At 40.6% G+C, this 18,469-nt stretch overlaps 1 protein-coding gene across 3 annotated transcripts in view; it reads left to right on the plus strand.

The window, feature by feature from the left end:
* ULK4 (unc-51 like kinase 4) overlaps positions 1-18,469 on the plus strand; it is a 160,054-nt gene that overhangs the window by 49,122 nt on the left and 92,463 nt on the right. For all 3 annotated transcript variants that reach the window (XM_035128823.2, XM_035128825.2, XM_035128824.2), the window contains exons 24-30: positions 6,263-6,384; positions 8,417-8,473; positions 13,184-13,235; positions 13,329-13,423; positions 16,102-16,153; positions 16,253-16,394; positions 17,159-17,251. In XM_035128823.2, the coding sequence (XP_034984714.2) occupies positions 6,263-6,384; positions 8,417-8,473; positions 13,184-13,235; positions 13,329-13,423; positions 16,102-16,153; positions 16,253-16,394; positions 17,159-17,251 (613 nt within the window). The remainder of the gene's footprint in view (positions 1-6,262; positions 6,385-8,416; positions 8,474-13,183; positions 13,236-13,328; positions 13,424-16,101; positions 16,154-16,252; positions 16,395-17,158; positions 17,252-18,469) is intronic.

The raw sequence follows: 18,469 nt of genomic DNA on the forward strand, positions 1-18,469 counted from the left end.
GGATTAATGACAAAAGCAAACACAGTTCTTGCCTCAAGACGCTGACATTCCAAAAGCAGTAATGGCATGAGTTACAGTAGGAAAGATAACATGCTGTAATGGGAGAAGTATTAAAGGGCTACAGTTGTGGTCCTGTGGTAATAGGAATGAATTTGCTGGATTGCATTCCACCATTATAATTGGAAATGGTGGAGGAAGGGTAGTAGGCTCTACAATTTCTTGGTGAGCTTCCACCACTGCGGCCACTCCCTCCACGCACACATTTAGAGTGGAACTACAACATCAGCTTTGGCATCCATGATCCCAGCATCTTCCTTTGAAGGTAGCCCGGAAACTACAATTAATCCAGACTACAATTAAGCTAGACTGGTGACTGGGAGTGGCCGCCGAGAACATAAAGACCTACATTGGCTCCCAGTATGTTTCCAAGGACAATTCAAAGTGTTGGTGCTGTCCTTTAAAGCCCTAAACGGCCTCAGCTCAGTATCCCTGAAGGAACGTCTCCACCCCCATCGTTCAGCCTGGACACTGAGGTCCAGCTCCAAGGGCCTTCTGACAGTTCCCTCCCTGCAAGAAGTGAGGTTACAGGGAACCAGGCAGAGGGCCTTCTCGGTAGTGGTGCCCGCCCTGTGGAATGCCCTCCCATCAGATGTCAAGGAAATAAACAACTATCTGACTTTTAGGAGACATCTGAAGGCAGCTGTGTTTAATGTTTTTTATGTCTTACTGTGTTTTTAATACTCTGTTGGGAGCCGCCCAGAGTGGTTGGGGAAACCCAGCCAAATGGACGGGGTATGTATAAATAAATAAATAAATAAATATTATTATAATATTCCATGACTCCACCATCACACCTGTCTGCTGTAGCAGAGGCAGTTTTACCGGCACTACAAGGGGCATCTCAACAGTGATGTAGAACAGAGCACGGAAGGTGATGGGCACTGAATTTCAGCATTACATAGGGCACCACTGACATTTGAGAGCCCAAAAGCTGGAGCACTACAAGATTATCTTAGCGTTACTTGATATACAAGGATTTCATGCAAGAAAGCAAGTGCTAGAGAAATTAAGTGAGGCATAATGTTATAATTAAGAAACGCATTTTGCATTCTTCCTGAATATACCGTGTTTCCCCTTTTTTGATACAACAACAAAATTTTATTGCATTATCTGGTTGGCACATAAAGGATCCAGGTGGTAGCCTACTGCTATTATACGGAGAATGTATCAAATACACTTGCAAAACAGCAAATATAAAATCATGCTATATAAAACAGAGTTTGGTAAAAACTATGACACATCATGTGTGTTTTGTCCGTAGCAAAATATTTAGAGAGATCCGAGTCTAGAGAAAGTTAGCTTGTCAAAAGAGGTTTCAGGGCCCGCAAGATATAGATGGCCACTCCGCGGGTAACCCTGGGGTCTGCGTCCACCAATAGAAATTTCATGCGGTCATCTTCCAAGGCAATGAGCGGAGGAATTAGTAGAAGGAGCCTCGGTCTTATTGCTTCGTATAGAGGACAGTGAAAGAAAAAGTGGATAAAATCCTCTATCTTTCCCTTGTTACACAGGCAGAGTCGAAGGTCGGGGGGAGTGTTGGAAAATATACCCTGTAGGAATGCTGTGGGAATGGAGTAGAAGCGGGCAAGTGTGAAGGCCCTTCTTTGCGTAGGGTTCGTCAGGTCACTCAGATAGTGAGCCATAGATCTTACTGCCTTCATGTGAGGAAACTACGTGGATAGGTTGGCTGCATTGGATAGAACCAGGTCCAGCGCTTCGTCCCTCTCTAGAATCCATTTACGGATTTTGTCATTGTCCCAAGCGATCAGAGTGGAAAAATCTGGGAGGGAATAGCGTTCACAGATAGACTCCATGCCTTTTGATCAAATGCAACTACCAGTAAAGGCTAGAAAGGCTTGTTTAGCAAGAGTTGAGTTTGGGGCTTCTGCAAGAGATTTATAGTAGGAGATTATCCTGATGAGGGCTCTTGCAACGATAGAAGGCAGTCCCAGTTCCATTATTAGTTGGGCAGGTATGGTCCCGTTAAGGAGGCCCAAGATCTTTCTTGCCAGGTGGTTTTGCAGGGTCTCCAGGCATTGGAGTGCTTTCAAATTCCACTCCCATATTTCCACCCCGTATAGCAACATTGGAGGGATTTTACTGAAATAGACCTTTCTGATTGGCGCCACCAGCTGGCCTCCTTTGGTGTAGATAATTTTTACCAGGGCCTCCACGGTTTGGCGGCCGGCCAAGGTGATCATATTTAGATGGGCTGACCACGATAGTCTATGATGGAAAGTAATGCCTAAGTATTTAAATACCGCGCATTGTTCGATGGTGTTGCCCTCGAGATTCCACAAAGGACTTGGTTTAAGCGTACCAAAGGGTATGATTTTGGTTTTGGAATAGTTGATTTTCAGGGAGTTTTCCTCACAAAATTGCATAAGCAATTGTTGTTAAGGCCTAACTTCGTTAGCGAGAGGACTGCCATATCGTCAGCATGCCGTAGAGTAAAATAGGAACTTAAACCTGATGCAAAGACGGGGCAGGTTGATTCTTTTTTAATACGTTGCCATAAAGTAAGCCATGGCAGCGTTTTTCTAGAAGTAAGAGAAGTAAGACATACCCCGAAAGTAAGCCACCATTGTTCCCGTTGCCTCCTCAGCCGCCAATGGTGCCACCATTGTTCCCGTCGCCACCTCCTGCATGCTCAGGGAGCCAGCGAACCAGCAAGAGGCGCGGGCGCCTCTTGCTGAATTCTGCACCGCCTGCTCAGGGAGAGGGGTGGGGGTGGGGAACCGCCTCTTCCTGCCCCTCCTGTTGCTGACGCGCTGGGAGCCAGCAAACCAGCGAGAGGCACGGGGGGGAAACGTGCCTCTCGCTGAGTTCTGCACCGCGCAGGGAGAGGGGTGGAAAAAACCTGCCTCTTCCTGCCCCTCCTGTTGCTGACGCGCTAGGAGCCAGAGAGCAAGAGGTGAGGGATAAAAAGAGACGACTGCAAGAGACGACTGAGCAGAGACTGAGGGAGCAAGAAGCAAGGAGATACCAGTAAAGACTGGTAAGAAAGAACCGCTTTATTACTATGCTCCAGAAGAAGATGACTTAATTTTAATTGAAGAAATGTACCGGTAGATTGCTATACCGTACCATACTGACGCAATAAAAATAAGACATCCCACTGAAAATAAGCCACCCTGTGGCTTTTTTTTAGGATAAAAGTTATAAGACGGTGTGTAAAAAAAGGGGAAACACGGTATGTGGCAACAGCGAGTTTAAGAGGTTTAAGTTAAAGAACTTGACAACAATATTACAGTGCCAAGATATCTTCTCGTATATGTGAGGATATTAACATTTTGGTAATTTGTATTCAGTTTTAATGGCAAAGATAAGAAACGAACGTGCTTCTCCCATAACTTCATTTCCTTTTAACAAAATGGGGCTCTCTTACATGTGTTTGTGAATAATAATTAGTTAACCCTTTATAATGATGATGATGATGATGATGATGATTTATACCCCACCCATTTATACCCAGTCACTCTGGGCGGCTCCCAATAGAATATTAAGAACATGTTGAAACATTAAACATTAAAAACTTCACTAAACAGGGCTGCCTTCAGATGTTTTCTAAAAGTCAGGTAGTTGTTTATTTCCTAGAGATCTGATGGGAGGGCATTCCACAGGGCGGGCGCCACTACCGAGAAGGCCCTTTAATGTCTAAAATAATCAAATTGGCAAATAAAACTAAATTAAAAGTGTTCAATTGCCAATCTAGTTTTTTGTAGATTTGAGAGGAAGATTTGCATGTAAACAATATTGAAATTTCAGTCTCTTCCAGCAGATGTAGCTGTAAACCACATATATTAAAGTACTTATTTTTAAAAAGTAGAAAAACATTTCAGATGTACATTTTTCAAACCTAAATCTTGTAAACTATAACAATGCTTATTAGAAACTGGTTAACCTCCTTTTTGTCTGAGCTTTAGCAGTACAAACTATGAGTTTTGCTGCTTCGTGGCATGTAATTTCGGAGAATTCTCAGGCATGTCCTCATTTAGCAGGGATCCGACAGAAATCAGTGCAATGGTGTCAGAAAGGTATCCTGTATTCCATTAGTCTTTTCACAAGTGCAGCATAGGAGTTGTTCTGTGGCTCCAGCATAGGAAAGGTAGTGGCCGCAGTTTGATGCTGAGTCTGGTGATGGATGTCACTGGAAACTCACGGGTTACTTTGTGCCAGCACTGAGACTCAAACTACATATCACATTAAATATATTCTCCCCCTTCGTGTCTGTTTTTTCTTGTTAAATTAATAGCTGTTTTATCATGGTAGGGGTAAAACCTCTGGGCGGTTAAGTCCAGTCAAAGGTGACTATGGGGTTACAGTGTTCATCTTGCTTTCAGGCTGAGGAAGCTGCCGTATGTCCACAGACAGCTTTCCGGGTCATGTGGCCAGCAGGACTTAACCGCTTCTGGCGCATTCATCAGGATTTTTGAATGAGGGTTCAATTAGCCGTCTTGGACATGCAGTCCCAATCCTGGTGTCTTATTTATTCCATTTTTATTTTTTCAAGATGGCACACATGGTTCTCCCCCTCCTCAGCAGTGGGGTATTGATTTGTTTGTAACTGTGTTATGCACTTTTGTGATTTTATATTTTTAACTGTCCTGCCAGCTGCTATTTTGAAAAGAAAAACAGACATGCAAGGGCAAATTACCTACTTAATGAAATATCATTTGGTCCTGAGACCTTTTGCCAACACTGTGTTGCTGTGCCAGGATTGAACTATTGGATTCTACCTGAGAATTTCTGAGAATTTTCTGAGATTTAAACAATATTACCTGTGAGAGACTGGTTGAGTCACCTATACCTTTTGGGGTGTCTGCCTGCATGTTGAGTAGCAACTCTGCCCACCTGGGTTCTTTTTTAAATCCAATTCAATCTTTATTATTTTTTAAAATATACATTTATGCAAAGTTTATACAACACTGCCCACCTGGGTTCTAAGAGGTGTGGCCAAATATTTTGCCTATTTGGTGTCTTAGGGGTTGATCAACTTTTAGCCTGAGTCTAATACTGATATTAGCATCTCACAGCATCAGTGGTGGCTGGTGCCCAGAAATTATAGGGCTTTTCTAGTGAGCAGTTATCCCCCCATTCACAAAAACAACTGCAAATGATTAAGCAAAAAACAGATACTCCACCATTGCACTCTCTTAATCAATATAATTTTTTTTTAAAAAAACCAAGCTGCTCAAACTAGCAACCATGCCCTTCCTCTGGCTAGCAGCAAAGAATGTGTTTTGAGGAATGGGCAATTTAGGAAACAGCTCTGTGCCTGCTCTAACTACCCTTCAAGGCAGCCCCACTAGGTCAATACTGAGGTTGCTGGTTAACCTCATAACAGATGGAGTTGACACCTTCATAGTGGTGCTGAATTTCAGACAGTCCAGTCAGTCATATGGTTTTAATGCTTAAAGACACATGAGAGGGATCTCTTTGCCATAGCCGATCCTAATCCAATAGTATAGCTGACTCCTGTAAATACTTGATTAGTCAGAGAACAATAGGTTGACAGAAATGTTTGCAGAACATCTCTTGAGTTCAAGTAGAAGTATGAAAGGTTTGTGCAACAGGAAAAAAACATGTGGCTTTGAGATTTTGGAGGATGCTTGACATTTTCCTTGGGAGGGCCATACCCCAGTAGCCCTAGTGGGCCAGCCTCTACTTCTGGTCATAAGATAATTAGGTAGCGCTAAAGTAAGCCTGTTTATTTAGAGCACCAGTAGTGGAGCATTGCATTCAATGTTAAAATACTGAAAACCTGAAAAATTCAATTTTAGCTGGGGCCTTCTACAATCAACTTGTATTAAAAATTCAGACACCGATATGATTTATTAATAAACATATTTGGAGACTATTACATAACTGGAACAATGCTACTCTGTAAAAAATGTTATCCATTGCAAAAGGGAGTTATATCTTACAGCTTTTCCTTTCAGTTAGCAGATAATAATTATAAATAGATATAATTGTAAATAGGATGTGAAGGTTCTCCTCCTACTTCATAATAGCCCCCGCCAAGTGGCAGACAGCAGGACGCTTGTGCTCAATTGCAATCACCGTGTCTGACACTGCAGGAGTTCAGTTTGTACCAGCCCAGACTTTCTCAGAAGAAAGTCTTAACTGTTAAGTGGAGCTTATTCTCAATAACTGCAAAGGACTACAGACTTGCTAATATCATGAAATTTGTGCTTTGTAGGTGACATTATTTCTGCTTTAGCAAATGTATCGGGACGTAAACATCCATCAACAATTCAAGCTAAGCAGCTGAAAGGGTGCCTTCCAATGATGCCTGTGGTACTTCATCTTGTGACATCCCAGGTATAATTTGTTAAAGAACAGAAAATGAAGACTGTTACTGGTTTCTGGGTTGGTTGCGTTTTCCACTTTATTGGTTATAGTCCAAAATGTTACCTTGTTGTAGATTGGCATTAATTGATCGCAGTGAGTTTCGTTACAGACTTCTTGCCCTTTCATTTTATTCTGCTAATTAAAGTGAAACATATGCTTTTGTGGCTTGTTTCTCTAACCCCCACCCCCGCTGCCAGCCCTCTCCAGTTCTACATCAAGTATGAGTGGAGCACATGGAGACCAGTGTCTCACTTGTCTGTACAGTGACCTAGAGAGCAGCAGATTCTGCTCCCAACTCCCCCCCCCCAGTTCTCTTCCAGTTGCATTTCTGTTAGTGTGGAAGTGAGCTATCTGAGTATTGGGTAGAAGGGAGAGAATGTGCAAGACATTTGCCCCATAAGGCATGCAGTGATTTGACAGGACACAAGCCCTTTTAACTCTCTTCTTCAGTGCTACATTTGGGTGGGAAAGTGTCTGCTCCAGACAGAGCCAAGGAGTAGTATAAAGTATCAGTTGACTCAAGAGGTGGACAAGTGCAGTACTCTGAAAGAGGGTGACGGGTGGAAGAGTGGGAGAGATAGCCTTTTCAAACTTCACAGAACTCGCCTAAAACATTGCTTTAATAAAATGAAAGCAGAGGGCAGTAAAGAGAACACACCATGTTTCTACCTGCCATTGTTCCTGGCACCCCTCTACAGTGGTACCTTGGTTTGCAACTGCTTTGGATTACAACCGTTTTGGATTACAACCATGTCAAACCCGGAAATGCGTGTCACTTATTTTTTTTTTATTACAACCCAATTTTTTGGATTATAACCAATTTTGGGGGGGAGGCCCCATTGGCGAAAGCGCGCCTTGGGTTACAACCTGTTTTGGTTTACAACCGGACCTCTGGAACGTATTATGGTTGTAAACCAAGGTATCACTGTATTGAAAATCTCACAGTATGTAATATTTTGGATCAGATGCATAGTGTGGTGGGTGCTGTGGCCCCAGGCACAATTTTGAGAGGGGGTGCAAATAGGCATCCCCACAGCAGGCTTCTTCATTGGAGCCTGGCTCCACACCAGAATAAGCAGGAGAGCAGGCAAGTCGGTGGCAGCAGTGCTGCCCACCCTCGGCTGTGGTACACCTTGCACCCGGCGGCGTCAGCTGTGGCGCTGGCTCACTTCTGATCGGGGGAAGAGTGGGCAGCAGCTTCCCCACCCCTCTCCTACCCTGAACTGTTGCACACTGGAGGCCGCCCTCCGCATCCCTCAGGGGTGCACCCCGCGCTCCTGCCCCGGTGCAGCCTGGGCATATGCTCCACCATTGTTTTGGATGAAGATGGGGAAGAAGAGAGTCAGCTTCACATTGTAACATTGAAGCCCTTATCTAAGCCATCAAGCCAGACATGAATACAGTAGCAGCTGGTGTTTAGTGGTGTGCTACCTCTGATCCTGACCGTACACATAGCCATAATTAACAAGTAGCCAAAATCAGCCTTATCCTCAACAAATTTCCCTTATTCCATTTTAAAGCCATTTAAGTTGCTCTTTTCGCCACATCTTGTGGTGGGGAACTCTTTAGAACTATGCAGTATGTGAAGAAATACAGTCATACCTTGGTTTAAGTACGCTTCGGTTTGAGTACTTTCAGTTTAAGTACTCCGCGGACCCGTCTGGAACAGATTAATCCACTTTCCATTATGGTACTTTCATTTTGTCTATTCTGAAACTTCCACAGTTGAGCTTCAGTTATTACTGAATTCTAGCATCAGGAGAGAGAGAGAAATATTCTCCCTGTCCACTTTCTGTACAACATGCATAATTTTACATATCTTTATCATGTCGCTTGCCTTACTTACCTTTTTTCTAACCTGAAAAGCTGCAGCTATTGTATTATCTGTCTATTATTAATCAACTGTGACTCAAAAATGTCATTTTCAATTTTATTGCATGCTACAGCATATTTACCATGTCTTGCAAGTACTTACTATTTTTCAACGTTATATATCTCTCAGGTATTTCGTCACCAAATTGTAACTGAGGAGTTTCTGTGCAGTTATGGATCTTTGCTGGTAAGTAATGGTTCCAGGTTGTGGAGAACCTCTCTTGTACCTGTACTTCCATAAGACAGTTCTCTGTTAAACAAGTTCACCCATAGTCGCATCTGATAACCTTAGAACCACAGCACCCCTATGCTCAGAATCAGCATCCATTACCTTTCTATTCCTTTTGGTGCCAACTTCTACACAGTTGCTGTTGGAGCTTCAGACAATGCTGTTTGCTGGTCCTTTTTCTGCTTGCTTAACTGATAGGCTCACAAACTTTGTTGACTTACCAAAAATCTCTCTCACACTTACGTCAGGTCCCGCAAAACTTAAGGCTAGCTTAAGTAAGGATAAGAGAAGTGAGTGGGCTGAGTTTTTATTTTTTAAAAAAGATTTTGAGCAGCAATGTAATTATTTTTATTCTTTTGTTTAGTATTCCTTTGTCTAGCAATGTTTCAGATGGAAATATGAACAGAATTTTTAGATCATTCTTCATATCTCCTTCAATTTAATATTGTATTTACTTTGAAATATTATTTTGTGTACTAAAGATACAACCTGCAAGAGTTATATATTTTTTATTGCTAGGACAGTTGCATTATGTTTAGTTGATGAAATGCTAAGTTACATAAACTAGAAAGCCAAGACATATGTCACATTCAGCATCAGCATACTAGCTTTGATATTAACAATAAAATCTGTATTGGGATTCCCAATGCTCCAGAGTGCTGCAGTTAAAATGAAGTAGTACTTCTGCATTGTATTGTTAGTTTTCACCATGTCTGCAACAGCTGCTGTGAAATGACTCTATTCTAAGAGTACCATTTTTTACCTTGAAACCAAATATGGTGAGTATACATGTTTCAGTAACAGGTGCTTAAATTAATGATTTACTTATACAGGAGGCTACAGTACTTCCTAATGGAAGCTGTATGGACCTCATGTTCACTTTTGTTGTGTTCTTTTAATTCCAAGAGAATATAAATTATTTAGCTGCAGCATTGTATGATTTCACAGAGACACTGAAATGTTTGTGAAGGAAATATTTTTAGAACCACCAGTATAATAAGTTGTAAGCGCACGTAAAAAAAATGAAATGCAAAGCTTTCTCTTCTCTTAAATATTTGATTACTTTGGTTTTTATCAGAGGTTGGATTAATGTATTGAGCTACAAATTGCTGTCAAAAATTTTTCCACAGAACAGATGCAATGCCGGGGAGGACAGTATCTGTTTCTCATTTCTGTCCTGCTTATTCTTCACTAAAACAAACTTTATGAACAAAGAGTACAAGATATGAATGTTTAATGAATCAGCATATTTGTATATTTCTGTGCAAGGCAAATTGTGAAGGACCATTTCTGTAGTTGTTTCGCAGAATGGTGGTTTAAACAGGATGCCACTGACTACAGCTTTACACCAGCCCTATAGTTTCTGTCTGATTGCAATTGAGGATATGAGTTGTAACTGAATGTAAATTTATTTATTTTAATGTGTAGTAGTTGAAAAGCAACAGTGGTACACTGCTAATATGTAGGCCTTGGCACTAAGATCCCTGGAGATTGAGGTTTGCATTGTGAAAGAGTCTTTGCACGGTGTCTGGAATTCTATATCACATCACCTCTCAGGTCTCATCATTGAACAGATGCTTCCTTCTTGTCTTAATAAAAGGTTCCTCCCGCTCCACTCCCCCCCCCTTAATAATGAGGAATAGAGGATAAACTGAGAACAAAATCCAGCTAAGGTTAAAGTATGTGCTTGTTTTCTTCCATTGAAATCAAATGAGCTTTAAACACCTTGGGTTGGAGTGGATCATTCTGATTATCTTGAGCGATGCACTGAATTTTAAGATTAGCACATTGTAAAGCTGTCAGCCTTTAGGTTTGTAGTTTGTGAACGGTTATGTCAAAATATTGGCAATCGCTTGAAAAGGTGTATATGTTTTTTCATCCTTCTGATATTCACTGTTGAGTAAAAGCAAACCTCTTTGACACCTGTGGAACCAGTCACTTCTTTGGGATGAGCATTGTCATTTACAGAGAGTGCTGCAAATAATCTCGGGCATTAAATCCCATATTTGACATGCTGTTTGAATCAGTGTGGCTTTCCCCAACTTTCACATTCTTCCTTGTAGCCTTGAACTCTGGAAGAGACAGAGAATCATAGAATTGTAGAGTTGGAAGGTACCCCGAGGGTCGTCTAGTCCAACCCCCTGAAATCCTGCCTACAGTTTTCTCTGGGTAGGCTTGAACCACCAACCTTTCGGTCAACAGCTGAATGCAATGATCCATTGTGTGCCTGAGTTGCATGGCATTAGGTGTTCTGCTATAAATGTTGCACATGCAGGTCCTACTTGGTTCTCTTGTAGAAAAACCATCCAACCAGGCAACCAAGGTAGTTTGACAGGAGAAATTGATTTGTTGCCTCTTTTAAAGAGGCTGGAACAACCTCTCTCAAAGAGACCTTAACAACCCCTTGGATCCAGCTGCCCATCCCCCCTCCTGCTATATTTCAAAAGCTATGATGGACAAGGATTGAGTGCACAAGTGGTTTGCTAGAATTGACCAAGCACTGTCCCCATCAGTGTCCAGTAACTGAAAGGCATTTTAACAATATTGGACGAAACAGTGCCACCAAAGCCAGCATGTCTAATTATGCATTGATGGGGATTTGATTGTGGTCCAGTTCTATAATATGGTACATGTAGCAGCCAATGTGACTGTGCTAAACAACAACAACAACTTATTTATACCCCACCCATCTGGCTGAGTTTCCCCAGCCACTCTGGGCGGCTTCCAACAAAATATTAAAAATACCATAAAACATCAGACATTAAAAACTTCCCTAAACAGGGCTGCCTTCAGGTGTCTTCTAAAAGTCAGATAGCCTTAGATTCTAACTCCAAGATCTAATACCTTGGAAACTGCCTCAGTAAAGCATACATGTCTCCCAATCTCGCTCTCTCGCTCTCTCTCTGTAATTTTTAAGATTAGCTTTCAACATCAACATAACAATAAAAGTCAAAAGAAATAAAGGTAAGGACAGTGGAAATTACAAGTATGTGCAAACACATGCAAGAGCAAAAAGGAAAGAAACACCCACTGAGCAAAACTACTATGGAAGGGTGGGTTTCCGGAAGATAATAAAAACTTGGTATCTGGGATTATGAGCCAACCAAAACGAAAAGTGGCCATTTGGTGGACGTCTAGTACATCCAGGTTGATTTAGAAAGGTTAGGAAAGGCCATCAGTTTCTTCAAATTTACCCTTCTTTATTGTGCCTTTGCTGAGGTTGTTCCTGGGGGCAGGGTGTGTGTGTGTGTGTCACATTCTCACACTTCCTGGACGAATCAAGGAGATCTTGACTTTACAGAAAACCAGTAACTTCCTGTATGGTTCAGTATAAGTTCCTGTTTTAATCAGTGATTTAGCCAAGGACAAGTATTCATCCACATATTGGACAGATCACAACTTCCATGTTGGAGTCAAAGGGAAAGTAACTGTAGTTAGAAAGAGTGGTTGAAAGACAATAACTGCTGCATGTTTTTTTTGTGTTTGTGAAAAACTACTTGGTGCATGTTCACATATGACACAGTGTTCTGTGTGTTTGTTTGATTTGTGATGTGCTGTTGCATGTGTTTTTGCATGTGAAATGGGCTACTGGATATGCAGTTAACTGCTGTGCATTTTTATATGTACCCCTGATACCGGTCCTCTGTGGAATGCCATCAGTGGCCAATCAATTTGCAGAGATGGGAAGTGGTGTCCCTTCTATTGATCTGCTTTGAACCATTTCTATTTTAAATTTCTTTTGTTAAACAGTTTTAGGCTTTTTGTTGAAAAAGAGAGGTGGGCTATAAATAAATGTATCAAGTTGTTCCTCATTTATCATCAATGTGCCAGGATCTTTTTTTATTATTATCAGATGGTGCTTTTTCCTATGCATCTCTCAGTACTGAAAAGGTAGCCATGTAAATGACCTGATAATTTATATATAACATATATATTTAAATTCTTACGGGGATTACTATTTCTGTGGCATCAATGACATATCTCTTGCATCCCTATAAAATGACTTCTATGCTTTAAATTGAATCCGGAAAATGGAAATAAATTAAGTGGCACAAGAGAAGAGGGAATAATAGCAAAGTATTTACTTATCCCAGAGCATTAATATTTTATTTTTGCTGCTTCTCAGAAGGATGATTTATTTAGGTTATCCTTAAAATGTAGTAGGGTACAGTTTTCTCTACTTACACGTAAGTCTACCCATAAAGTATGCATTATGTGGGGAGATAAAAAAGATAGCACAAATAAGAGAAAATTGTGTTCTAGAAGTCTTACGTTGAATTTTAATAATTAAGGTTGCAGTCTTATACTTAGATACCTGAGAATAGATCCTGTTGAATTCAGTAGCTCTTGTGTTGTTGTTTAGTCGTGTCAGACTCTTCATGACCCCATGGACCAGAGCACGCCAGGCACTCCTGTCTTCCACTGCCTCCTGCAGTTTGGTCAGACTCATGTTGGTAGATTGGATAGCATTGCACTGTACTGTAAATGTGCTAAAGAGGCTTAAATTATGTTCTCTCTGTGGAGATCCTGCCATTGTGTCACAAAACCTTTAACCTTAATCTACTGTACTGTTATTGCTATGTGGCCTTTATTTTATACATATTTCTTTAACAAAGACATAGGTCTTTGTTAACCTTTCTCTTTTTGTGTCATATTTTTTCTCTTCAGAGTTTTGTCAAATTAATAGATTCAGGAGAAACTAACTTAGATGGGGCGATAGGTAAGTATAACAATGATATCCATCATGCCCTTTATATAAAATCATTTTTCTTCTCTTGCAAAAGAGATGTACTACAATTTTTTTCCCCAACAGGTCAAACAGCTTCAGAAGAACTAGTTAAGACTGCTTTGTCAGTATTTGAAGCAATAATGCAACATCCAGTGTTGTTAACACTTTACCACTCAACGGTAAGTTCTGATGCCACGTGCATGCTTAGCATCTCAACTCTCACTAATGAATTTAGTTTTTCCAGATCATTAGGAGTTATTAGGGTCATGGCTTTAGAAATGAAGTGCTGGGGGTAAAAAGGAAAGTGATTGAACTATGTTTGACTCGGGTGGAGAGGGGGTGGGTCAGTTGTGTATGATTTTATTTAACCATTTAGAAGTACAGTGGTACCTTGGTTCCCAAACGGCTTGGCTCCTGAACAAATTGGCCCCCCGAACGCCGCAAACCTGGAAGTGAGTGAGTGTTCGGAAGCCGAACGTCCAACGCAGGTTCCATGGCAAGAAGTTGCTGCAGCCAATCGAAAGCCGCACCTTAGTTTTTGAACCGTTTTGGGAGTCTAACGGACTCCTGGAACGGATTAAATTTGAGAACCAAGGTACCACTGTATTTATATCCTTAGAGGGTTGCTATAGCCTTCTTTCCCTTTCTCTACCCAAGAGCATCTCCCTTCTCCAGAGAGAGAGAGAGAGAGAGAGAGAGAGAGAGAGAGAGAGAGAGAGAGAGAGAGAGAGAGATCCTTCTCCTCTGTCTCTCTACCCAAGAATAGGGGAATTGCAAAAAAAGAAAGTGCCCACAACAACTCCACATGGCTGAGGGGGTGGGCAGCATAGGTAGGCAAATGGGGCTGTCCCTATTGCTCTCCCCATCTCACCAGGTCCTTGTTGCCTCCTATTGGCCTCCCCCCTCAGTCAACAACTCCTCAGCCTCCTGGCCTTCCTTTTCTTCCTCAGCTTCCTCAGCTCCTCCTCCTCCTCCTCCTGTCATCTCACCACCACCACCCGTCCTTATCAGCCTCCTCTCCCTCACAGTGTCACACTGTAGTTCATAGGGCAAGCACCATCTCTCGGCAGTCACACAAACTACCACGTGGTGACAGTCTTCTACAAATGTATATTGGAGAAATGATACAGCGATCCATAATGACTTGTTCATGACCTTTCCAGGTGTTAGTGGCATGAACACTGCAGTAGTGCTCCTATCACTCAAAAAGTGTAATAAAAAAATTCCTTCAGTAGCACCTTAAAGACCAACTAAGTTTTTATTTTGGTATGAGCTTTCGTGTGCATGCACACTTCGTCAGATACACTGTAACTCAAAAAGTGTGTAACTGTAATTATTGGAATATAAGTCTTAGCAGCATTGTGCAGTAATTCATTTGCACGATATATATATAATCTTGGTTTTTTTAAAAAAAGAAATACTTTCACTCCAGGGATGCCTTCTAATTGGTGGTTGTTGAGCATGACTTGAAACCCATGAATATAAATGCTCAGCACCCAAAGGAGCTTAATGCTTTCTTGTTAAATTGAAGCTAGACATGTTCAAGGTTCCGGATCAATACTTCAAATATAAAACTTCTTAACAGGATATCCTTTTCTCTGACTAGAAATGTGTGTCTAAGATTAGTCCCAGAGGTTAAGCTAGTTAGTGTCAACAGAGTTCTTTGTTTTCATGAAGTAAAATAGTTTTTAAGCTACCTTGGGTGGTGAATAATAGTTTGTAGAGAGGAGCAAAATTGCTTGCAATAGGAAATTAAGGAAATGGGAATTAAGTATATGGACGTGATGTTCTCTTCAAACTAATGGACCAGAATGTTAAGGTCTGCCCAGAATGATAAGGTCTGCAGCCAGTAATTGAGTTAATCTATAGGAATTTCATGTACATATGAGCATGTTCAGTATTATGTAATTAGAGTTGATTATTTAGATTTTTTTCAGGTTACAAAACCTTGTCAAGGAAAAAGACATATAAATTAAGTACAAATTAGTACTGCTCAAGCAAACATCAGTAGAGATCTACAGTAATTTATTTGCCATCATTTTGTGCTACCACGCACAGCAAAGACCTGGGGTCCAAGGAGCAATACACAACAAGAGATTTGTGTTGGTTTATTTAGGCCACAACTGTAGTTTAGTTCCTGCATAATGTAGGGCCCAGTTGCTGGGCTCACCAGTAGGACATTGAACTGAGGTTTTGAGCCCACCAGAGCACGGACCAATGTGTCAAGCCCTTCAGGGGAGCTGAGGACCTTTGTGGCCCAAAAGCTCTTAAACTGGGACTTTGGGTAGAAAGTGGCCACCAAAGTCCTATATCTGAATATATAGCAGAAGCAAGGAATCCATCCCTTACTTAGCCTACTTATGCAGCCAAGCCAATTCTGCCACAATAGATGGGAGGTGAATTTCTCCCCTGACTCACTGCTACAACTGTTGCTTTAAGGATCACCATGTTTCTGGCAGGTGGACTGAGTTCTAGCTGAGGTACTTCATTTCCAAACTTTGTGAGCTGAATGCCTTATTGAATGATGCAGAGACTTCAAGTCGGTATCTTAAATAAGCAACATTGTGCCACTGAAGTTTGTATTTTCTTTCCTTAAAATCAATGCCAATTACCTTGCAAAAATGATTGTTGGAAATCTATGCTGGTGTTCAGTTAAGAATTGGAACATTTTTTTTTTCAAAAAAACAACAACACATTCTTATTTGTAATACCAAAACAATTTACCTGAGTGAAGTTGTTTTCTCTATTTATGAATTGCAATTTATTATAATTGGGAAATAAATGTAGATTGCAGTATACATGAAATATTGTTATGTCTGAATAATTGAAGCCAGATCTTTATCATGCCTTCCTTTAGGTTATGGATTACGTCCTCCCACCCTTAGTTTCTTTGGTCTCCAGTCAAAATGGTAAATATATGGCCACATCAACTGAAATACCCATTTTGCTTTAATTAAGCGTCGGTGTGGACACATTCTTGGCACATTGATTCCTTTCTTCTTCTTTAGTGGAGTGGAGACTCTTCAGCTTGCGGCTGCTCTCAGAAACCACATCACTGGTTGTGAGCCACGAGGTCATGGCTGAAGAGAAAAAGAACCTTAACTTAAACAACAAACTTCTGTCTCTCATTAAAGACTCATTGTTGCCTCAGTAAGTACAGAACAGTTTTTCTAATCAAAACTAATTCTATAACCAATCTGTTTTGACTGCACATTTCTGAACTGCAGTCAGATTAATAAACAGTGTCGCACATTTTTCTGCCAGATGTCTCAGTGTAAGAGATTTTATACGGTCCTTCACTATATTTATTGTAGAAACAACACAGCTGCAGGACACCCAAGTTTGCATAACCATTTTACAATCTGCATGGCTCTTCCTGAAGAGAAACAAGGTTTCCTCTAATCCTTTGAGTGTGGTTTTTTAAAAAAACACAAGTTATTTTGCTTCTTCAACTATAATATACAGTATATGAGTTGTCCTAATTAGTCCAATTTTCCTTCAACTGAAAAGTATTGCAGAGTGGTTTCAATCATACATCAACTATGAGTAACAGAAGAGAACAAAAAAAGCAAATGATAATTACAAAAAAATATACTCAAATGAATAATAAAATCTACTGCTGAGCAGATAGAAAATTGGCTTGAACTTTAGAAGCTGCCAAGGCAAATCCTGCCACTGCTAATAGGGTCATCCTGTTACAAAAGACTAGTAGAAAATTTATTTTACTGCTGTTCAAAACACATAGCTTTCCCTTCAAAAAAATTAAACAAGTAGATAAGTCAGTAGAAGGATGTATGAGTGGACAGATTAAGGGAAGGTTCACTTGATCAACTGCTAGCATATTTTCCTACAGAAAATGATGGGTGAAATAGTTATATTTGTGTTTCACAAGGTTGTTCTTTCTTTTGTTCTAGGTTTGAGCAAATTCTAACGGCACCTGACCCAGTACCTGCTTATGCTCTAAAGTTGTTAGTTGCCCTTACAGAGTATAGCCCTGTTTTTACAAGGTAATCCAATTGTACGTTCACTACTTCTGTGAGCCAGAATCCAGAGAGCTTGACCTTTCCTCACCTTAGATCAGCTGACCCTTGCTATGTCATATTATAAACTGCTTTTGAAACTTCCTTCAGTTTTAACTGTAGTGAGCCATGTAGCGTAGGTTCCTGCTGTTTAGAAAAATGAGTCTAAAAACCCCTCGAATGGAAAGAACTAATATTCTGGCCATCAAATTACATTTTCCTGTATTTTCTCAATCATAAACACATTTACTAGGGAGTAAACATCATTGAATATTGTGGGACTTACTTCTGCATTGTACTGTCATTTACTTAAGAAGAGAACTATTCTTACAGAAATACTCAAACTGTTAATTCTAAGTAGAAATACAAATTTGGATCTAAGGGATATTATAGATTGAGGGGTTTCTTGGGGGGAGGGGGAATAACAACCCACCTACCAAAGAACAGCTACAAATGGTGACTCGAGGAATGGCCATTGGGTGGTTTCAATTTCATCAACAATTCTGTGATCCTCATACATGCTATACATATTCTTACATAAGTAGAGAGTATATTTTGAATATAGGCCCCACAGGGAAAGGGCTTGTTGCAGCTATGTACAAAGCCTTAGTCAATATTAAGTTTGGAGATATGACCACTTTGAAATCTACATGGGAGATTTGGTGAGACTTTATTGAATATATCAACAAGGAACAGTTACATCTTTCTCTCCCCCCAGTTTCACGAGACACTTGGGACAAATGAATCTCTCAATAAAAAACAAACTGTTGTATAAATTAGTCCCCTAACTGTGCTTCAAAATTCTGTTCAGACTAAAGTGTCCACCAGACATCAGACATTGCTTTTTAATGACTTGATCTACTTTTTTTTTGTTAGCCTGTTTTTCCACAATCATTCCTTTGCCCACCTCTATACAACAGCTATTTGGGCGACTCTGATGTGCTGTCACCCTCACATAAATAGTGCTTGTGCAAGTGTGTAAGATTGCTTTGCTTATGTTGATTTTGGATTATTTTTCTCTGAACTCAAGTAAAATTCATCTCCTGAATTGTAGGAGAGCACAGCAGTCAGAAAACTAGGGACAAATGAGGCAAAATAAGTCCCTAAGGAGTAACACTGCAAAACAAGGGAATTTAGAAGCACATTTGAGGTAGCAGAAGTTTAAGGTCAATTGGTCAAGTTCCCATATTTAAACAGTTTTTTAAT

Source organism: Zootoca vivipara, chromosome 12 (genome assembly GCF_963506605.1).
Source record: "Zootoca vivipara chromosome 12, rZooViv1.1, whole genome shotgun sequence".
In the NCBI taxonomy this organism is placed as follows: domain Eukaryota; kingdom Metazoa; phylum Chordata; class Lepidosauria; order Squamata; family Lacertidae; genus Zootoca; species Zootoca vivipara.